The sequence below is a fragment of the Limulus polyphemus genome, unplaced genomic scaffold, assembly GCF_000517525.1.
Source record: "Limulus polyphemus unplaced genomic scaffold, Limulus_polyphemus-2.1.2 Scaffold7069, whole genome shotgun sequence".
Classification (NCBI taxonomy): Eukaryota; Metazoa; Arthropoda; class Merostomata; order Xiphosura; family Limulidae; genus Limulus; species Limulus polyphemus.
Window position 1 is genome coordinate 2,122 of NW_013672679.1, and position 8,121 is coordinate 10,242.

The following is an 8,121-nucleotide window of genomic DNA, read 5'->3' on the forward strand; positions in this document are numbered from 1 at the left end:
GTCTGCTTAACTTCAGTTTGATGGCACCTGGTTAGTTCAACCTCTCTTTTGCAGCAATGTCTGCAGTCATTTTTGCAGGGTCTTCGGTTCATTCCATCAGCATTTCCATGTGATTTTCCTTCTCTGTATTCAATATCATAATTATACTGGTCTGTCTTTCCAATCCAACATGCCAGTTGTACTTCTGGGTTCTTTAACGATTTTAACCAGCGTAATGCAGCATGGTCTATACTGATGGTAAACCTAGCCCCATAGAGGTAAGGATGGAAATATGTCAGACTCTTTACTATAGCAAGAAGTTCCCTCCATGTTACACAGTAGTTCCTCTCTGGTCTACTCAGGACCCCACTAAAGTAGGCCACCACATGTTCGTTTTCGCTCACTTTCTGAGACAACACTCCTCCAATTCCGACATTACTAGCATCACAATCCAGTATGTACGGCAGTGAGGGAATTCGAAGCTTTAAAAGTGGAGCTGAGGCCAATTTTTCTTTCAATGTCTTGAAAGCATGCTGGTAAGAAACTATTCATTCGAACTTTTGGCCTTTTTTAGTCAAATCATGTAGTGGAGCAGCTATAGTTGCAAAGTCCTTCACAAACTTCCGGTAATAGGTACAGAGTCCCAAGAAACTTCTTAACTCTCCCACATTGTCTGGTATTGGCCAATCACGCACTGCTTTCACCTTGTCAGGATTAGTTCGCACACCATGCTCACTTACAATGTGACCGAAGTAAAGCACCTCTTTCTGGAACAAGTGGCATTTCTTGGGATGGAGTATGAGGTGAACTGCTTTTCTTGTTTATTTTCTCGTTCTTCTTGTATTGCTGCTATCGAATCTCCTAAGTCGTAGTTTGATTTGACACTTCTCGTTTCCATCTTTTTTCTTATCGGTCCCACTTTCTGACACCAATTTGTTATGTCTCTGGTTTATTAATTTCCTGTAAAAATTCTTTCCAAGAAACTTCAGCGATATAAGTCCTTTCTTAATTAAAACTAGTTTATTCTTTCTCGATACAAACTTTGTAATACACTTAATTTCCACAGTCACTTTAACTTAGCTATAATTCACAGCGATTTACACACTTTACTTAAGGCTTGACTCAATTATCTGTCCCTATGTCAATTTATCTGCCGGCTTATATACTAAAAAAGAGGGCGTCTAGCAAACGCTGGGACATTCATGAGGTTCCCCGATCCTTCTAGAATCTCATCACGTGTTACCAGCGTCACGTGACTCCGCTGTCGTAACAGTACATTTACATTAAGGTCATTCATTTTTGGTTGAGTCGTAATTCTAAGTGAAAGTTAGAGGCCTGTGCAACAACTGTGCTTGTGATTAAGCATGATTAGATGGGGTAATGCCACACTCCTTTAAATTAACATGAGCTAGTTTAGTACTAGCAGTTGGGAGATTAAATTTTTTCTTGACATATATGATGCACATCAAATTTAGTGCAGCTTTTGCATGGAGCACAATGTAGGGTGATGTCGTTACATATAAAACAAATGATTGTGTATTTTATTCATGAACAAGTTAATATTCTCGTCAAATGTTATTCACATTTAGTGTATTTGATATATTCCTATTATCTGTTAGATGTGTATATAATATTATCAAAAATAAGCATCATACTAAGACCGCCACTTAAAATATTCTAGAACTATCATTTACTGGCGGTCAATATTTTCATAGTAGTACTTGTAACTTATGAACATATCTTACATTCACTTCCATTTACCTTTTCCTCATAGTTTGTAGCATACAGTAAAGTCCAGCATTTAGTTTGTCAGGAATGGTTAGACGAGTGGTTCACGTGGCCTCATCTCTCCATATTTGAAAAAGGTTTACACCTTGTAGCACGAATTATTTTCTTCCCGTTCCTTCTCTTTGTACTCCTTTCCTGTGCAAATTCGACCACGGCAAAAAAGTTGAGAACACCTATCAGCAAGTACTTGAACGAAATGACTTCCCATGTACTGTTTGTATTTTTCGTCTTCATGCTAATTAACCTAGACAAGTCCCGTCAGTACCGAGGACCACCTAAGACTGGTAAGTGTAACTTTTTTTTATTACGAAAAGATCTTTTTAAGATTCTTAGATTTTCTTAGATTTTATTTTAAACTTGAAAAATGTTAAAACGTTTACTTTAATTTATTACGGCTAGAAGATTTTAACAGTGTATTTTTGTGATACACTTAAAACATTTCTCTGTTGTATTAACCTATCGTGCTAAAAATATAATGTCTTGCATGCTTTCTCATTAACACGAAATTTGTATTTTAGAAAAATATTTAGTAGTTTATATGAGTAATCTAATACATGATGATGCTCTTCCTTGCAGGACTGGAGTGGGTGATTGTTATCTGGATTATTGGGTTCATTTGTCACAGCATTCTTACTTTAATGTCCATTGGAGCTCGTCGTTACTTCAGTTTCATTTGGAACTGGTAAGGAATCAGGTTTTCTTAGTAGATTTGTAAAATCGATCACATAGGTCTGGTTAATGACTCACCTGTCTATGTTTAATTAACAGGTATGACCTGCTCACTCATGTTGTCTTCTTAATGACGTTTCTGTTCTGGGGAAAGGCCTACTTAGATGTTCAGCACTATCCCAATACTGAAGAAAGAAAAGCATGGCCAAGTTTTGATGCTACCTTAATCCACGAAGGGTTGTTGGCTATCGCTAGTGTCATGGCATTTGGTCGCATACTGTATTTTTTACAACAAAGTGCAACAATTGGTCCATATCAGGTATTTAGACAAAACTTACAAATCCATCTGAAAAAATCTTGCATTACTTAGAACCAAAGCTGGTTGATAATATTTTTATAAAACTAGAACTTTATGTGGTGTATTTTTAATTTCTATTTGAAAAAAAAATACAAGATTAAATACAGTGTTAATGATATTTCCATTTTAACTATGTAGTCTTCCAAACAGAGCACAATTCAGTACACATAACCAATTATCACGTCATAGGAATACTCAAATAGCTACCAACCTTCATCAGTTAACGGATATATCTCAAGTGAATAACATTTAGGTTACACTTTACTTGCCCTCTTTTGGTTCATCGAGGCGTTAGATGTGGTTGCATTTCATAGTCCTCAGATATACTGAAATGATATTTTAAGGACTTCTTTTGGACAAATTTCATTATATTATTAAACAGACATAAATTAGTCTGTAGTGACAAAACATGCTTGGGATGCTTTATTTTATACTATATTTTTATTTATTATTATTATTTAGATATCTCTGGAACGTATGTCTTTTGACATTGTATCATTCCTGTCGGTAGCATTTATTATAATATTGTCTTTTGCTACTGGTATGACCCGGCTGTACCAGTACTACAATGGCATGGTGCAGATTGATGAAAATAAACACAAGAAAGCACAACTGTCTTCTTTTGTTAGGTAAAAAATGAATTATATTTACTCTTATTTAAGATATTAGATTGTGGGCGTCGTGATAATATTCACAATTCTATAGTAATATCATACGATGTACAATGAGCATGAAATGATTAATAATATTTAATAGTCGTAGAATTTTATCTCAATACACATGTAACTATCCATCCATCTCCATATCTGTCTCTATGTTTGTATATATATATATACTCTCACACTCTTCCGTTGATATGAACTATTTATGTCATAAAGATATTTTTACAAGCTTGCATTTTACACCCAAATTTAGGTTTGACTATTCTGTGAAAACTTTATTTTGGGCCTTGTTCGGAATGTCCCCAGTGGAAGCAGCTGACGTAATCATATCTAACCTTGAAACTGGGGGAAAAACCATCAGACACCATCTATTCACAGAAGGAGTTGGTCATTTTTTGTATAGTCTGTATCATCTCATCATCGGTATTGCTCTTATCAACGTTCTCATCGCCATCCTCACTACATCTTATCAGGACGTAGTGGCAAGTTACAGACATAGCTAGCCTAGACTTAACTACCTCTAACATTACCTAAACTAACAATCCTCACTATCCTGTCAGACGTAAAGGTGAAGTTAAAGACATACTTAACTACATTAAACTAACCCTAGTATTGCTTAGCCTAATAATCCTCAATTCATCCTACCAGTACGTTGTGGCAACATTCAAACATACCTAGCTTAGATTAAATAGATTAAAATAAACTTAACATTACCTAACCTAATAATCCTCATTATATCCTTACCAGTGTGATATTTTCAGGTCAAAATTGGTGTTCCGACAAGTATCAGGTAGGTAGACCCGCTAATAACAGAAAATTCGCCCAGGAAATAAGGAGAATCATTTTGAATCTGATAGCTTAAATGAGTCTTCCTAGCGTATGTAAAATAACGAGCATAGTCGAATTTAGTAAAAGTGCTCGAGCTATAAGGTTTCGTATTTTGTGTTTCTTTCTCTCAGGATAAACTCGAACTAAATACGATGATCTTAAAGTATATCTTTACTCGAAAAACTCCAGGTAGAACTCTGAACTAAGAAAGTGTACCTGAAATCAACAAATAAGCTCTATTTCTTTGTCCAGTTGATAGTGTCAACTTGTGACCTTTGCCGTTTCGCAGCATTAGCCAACTTTTACATTAAGATAGTCTCAACTCAGCCTGCAAAGGATATTACACTGCTTATCCTTTCAATCCGATGTAATATGCTACTGCAACGTCCTTTCGGTCAGAATAGACATTATGTACCATAGAAAAGAAAGGAACAAAGCAACAAGAACAAGGCAGTCTCAACGAATTTCTGGACCACGTTTTTATTAAAAAACTGCACACAGACCAAATAAACTAAAATTTTCAAAAATTTCTATATATCACTAAAGCAGGTAGGAAACATAAAATATACTCATATATCACAATAGGATGTAGTAGCAAATTACACACATACTTACCCTAGATTAAACGTAACCTAACCTCTAGCTTACAATGAAATAGTTGTTTTTCAAGTAATTAATGACATAAATAGCATCTCGACTAACACTGTATCTATCTATCCCAGCTAGTCTTATAAACCATGATACTGGGCGAAAGACATTGTTGGCATTGGATATGGCATATATAATGTAGTTCGAATATTATTATATTCTTCTCTATTTTAATTTATAAGTTCTTATAATTTCCTAACATAAATATCATTACCATCCTTTCTGGACGTAGAGATGGTGTTGCAGACAGAACTAGCCCTACCTTTTCCCTTAAATAAGCTAATCAAAAAGTCACATTATTCATTATTAACATTATGTTGTAATCACAACATGATGTCTGCATACATTTGTGTATACAAATATCAAATAACCTAAAATAATGATGATAAGTGTAATTTTATGTTTTTAAAATACAATTTACAAGCATTTTGAAATACATATTATACGTTTTATTCATGATCACCTCATTTCTTGATATATATGTCATGTGTTGTCCGTAATTCGTCTCATTACTCACCTAAATTAGACTAATAATAGTTTTATTTTTTAACACTTTGTGTGTGTAACTTTTAAACTTAAGGAGTTTAGGAACCATTGAAATTTTGGTCATGTCCTGTTGACGTATAGATATAGAGAATCCGGACGAAAAGTAAATGTTATATTGGCAAAAGATTTACAGAACAATATAAAGTTATGATATTTTTTTTTCGATAAAAGTGTATTTTATGCTTCCAGCCTCGTCGTCTATTGCACTAATTGAGAAATTTATAGAAGCAATTCGTAATGTTCATAGCAGAAATTACTTATGGTATTGCTAATCTGAGTCCTCGCTACAATATTGTTTTACTTAAAACCTAATTTATGTATATGGCTTAATATCACGACCTGTCTAAATATTTAAATATAAACATATTTCATTCTAATGTTTTGCACAACTATTCTCATCAATCCACGTTAAATAGGCCAAACCAGAAAGCTAAAATTATATAGTTTCTATTGATTGTTTGTTTGTAATTAAGCACAAAGCTGCACAATGGTGCTCTGCTTTGCCCACCACGGGTATCGAAACCCGGATTTTTTTAATTGAACATATATATATAATATTTTAACATAATCATGCATTTCAAATATAAAACACAATAACAAATTATAATTGCCACACTTTTTTCTTAGGACAATGCAGATACAGAATGGAAGTATTCCCGTACCCGTTTATGGCTAAGATACATCAACTACCCCTCAACTATTCCCCCTCCACTGAGCCTTATCCCACTAGTTGACTTCATTGGTAACAAAATTTCTGAACACAGAAAACTGCCACGAGAACAAACTCAGAATATACAATGCTCTCTAAAAGTAAGTTGTAAATTTAACTATTAGTGTGGAGGTAACACATCAATACTATGCATAGTTGCGCGAAAAGCTACATTCCTAATATTAAACTGATAGACTAGAGGGAAGGCAACTAGTCAATATCACCCACCGCGATCTCTTAGACAGCCCGATTAGTAGGATTCGATTGTTTCTCATATAGTGGACTCACAGCCCCAAATTGCGAAGGGCAGGCCGCGAAACATTTATCCCCGTATCCACAGTTAAAAGTTATTTTCCCATTGTTCATCTTAAATTTGTATCAGCGATTTACTAAAGTCAACAACTTCCTAGATATATTTATATACAACAATCTGTAACTCCAGCTACACCTGAACAAACAGGAATATGATAAGTCTGTTTGAATAAAAAAAATCACAATAAACCTAATAGTGAAATAAAATAAAATAACTATGTTGTAAAGCAACTCTCAAATGAAATATTCAATGACTGATAACTTATATCATAGCGGAACATTTTCACTATGTCTATATTACTTATTATTCTTAACAGAATAATCTTTGTGAAAACTAAGAGCACAAATTCGTATTTGACAAAGAATTCTTCTGGAAATTTTCAGAAAGAGACAGATATTTGTAACTTTCTGGTTTCTAGCCACTTGTTTTGACACCAGTTTCTTAAATAATATTTCATTGGTTCCAGATACTACGACATTTCTGTAACGAAAGAGAATAGGACAGTAGTCACCCGTGAGGCACATTTATAAGTAATAATAATATATATATACAAAATGCCGAATTTTCATGCCTCATTACCAAAAAGAAACAACGGCAGCAACAGAAACACACGCTAATGTTCTCTTGACTCAGAACTTAAGCCCGATATCAAAATATATATGACAGTTCGCATATACACAACATTACGTTAACTTTACAGTGATTTGACGACAAGCTGGTATTAGTTCTAGCGCGTGAGTCTTACGAATCAACTGCTTTAACAAACGAAGCTAGCGGATCTTTTGTATGTTTTATATGTATATGCGCTAATATAAATTACACATTAGATATATTTTGAAATAGTAGTTATATTCGTACAAATATCATAGTATAGTAATTCACCAGTTATTCCTTAGTTTCTACTTTTTGCGCTAAATGAAAAATTGCAATGGAAAACATATAAGAGTGAAAATATTTTTGATGACCTTGGCGAGGCATATTGAAGAACAATAGCGACAAGTATGCTTCTTGATAAGCATGACAAATGGCTTTCAACTTCTCAAATGCAACTACATAAAATGTAAGATCTGAGACCCGATGATGCATGAAACTGAAAATTAATTTAGTAATTTGAAAACTATTAAATGTTCATAAAGCTAACTTGAAAGATTCTCCTAAATTTCTGTGAAATTCAGTATAGTAAAAATAGGTATGAAATGTCTATATTATATTATAGTCATACTTACCGTAAAAGAAGATGCAAAAATAAATAAAAAATATTTTTTTAAATGTAAGATATGATTAAGTTGAGTTTCACGTAACAATCTTTAACTAAACCATAAAGTTTGAGAACAGAAAATTATTGATTATTGAGGTTGAAGATAGTCTTTAACGCATTGTTATAGGTACAATCACAAAAAATTGGAATTATTGAGAGTAAAACGTTCCCAATAATTTTGTTTGTTTGTTGTTAAGCACAAAAATACACAATTATGCTATATCATCCACGGGTATCGAAACTCGCTTTTTAGCGTTATAAGCCTTTAGACAATCCGCTGGGCCGTTCCTACGAAGGTCTCGTAGCTTTGATTGCTTTGTTTGTTTTTGAATTTCGCACAAAGCTGCACGAGAGCTATCTGTG

At 33.8% G+C, this 8,121-nt stretch overlaps 1 protein-coding gene across 1 annotated transcript in view; it reads left to right on the forward strand.

Annotated features, from left to right (window-relative positions):
- The first annotated feature begins 1,963 nt into the window (after nt 1–1,963).
- Nucleotides 1,964–8,121, forward strand: part of LOC106474324 (short transient receptor potential channel 5-like) — a 16,515-nt gene continuing 10,357 nt past the window's right edge. Inside the window, exons 1-6 of the mRNA XM_013935014.1 lie at nt 1,964–2,051; nt 2,344–2,449; nt 2,536–2,755; nt 3,257–3,423; nt 3,710–3,938; nt 6,106–6,288. Coding sequence (XP_013790468.1) covers nt 1,964–2,051; nt 2,344–2,449; nt 2,536–2,755; nt 3,257–3,423; nt 3,710–3,938; nt 6,106–6,288 — 993 coding nt within the window. The remainder of the gene's footprint in view (nt 2,052–2,343; nt 2,450–2,535; nt 2,756–3,256; nt 3,424–3,709; nt 3,939–6,105; nt 6,289–8,121) is intronic.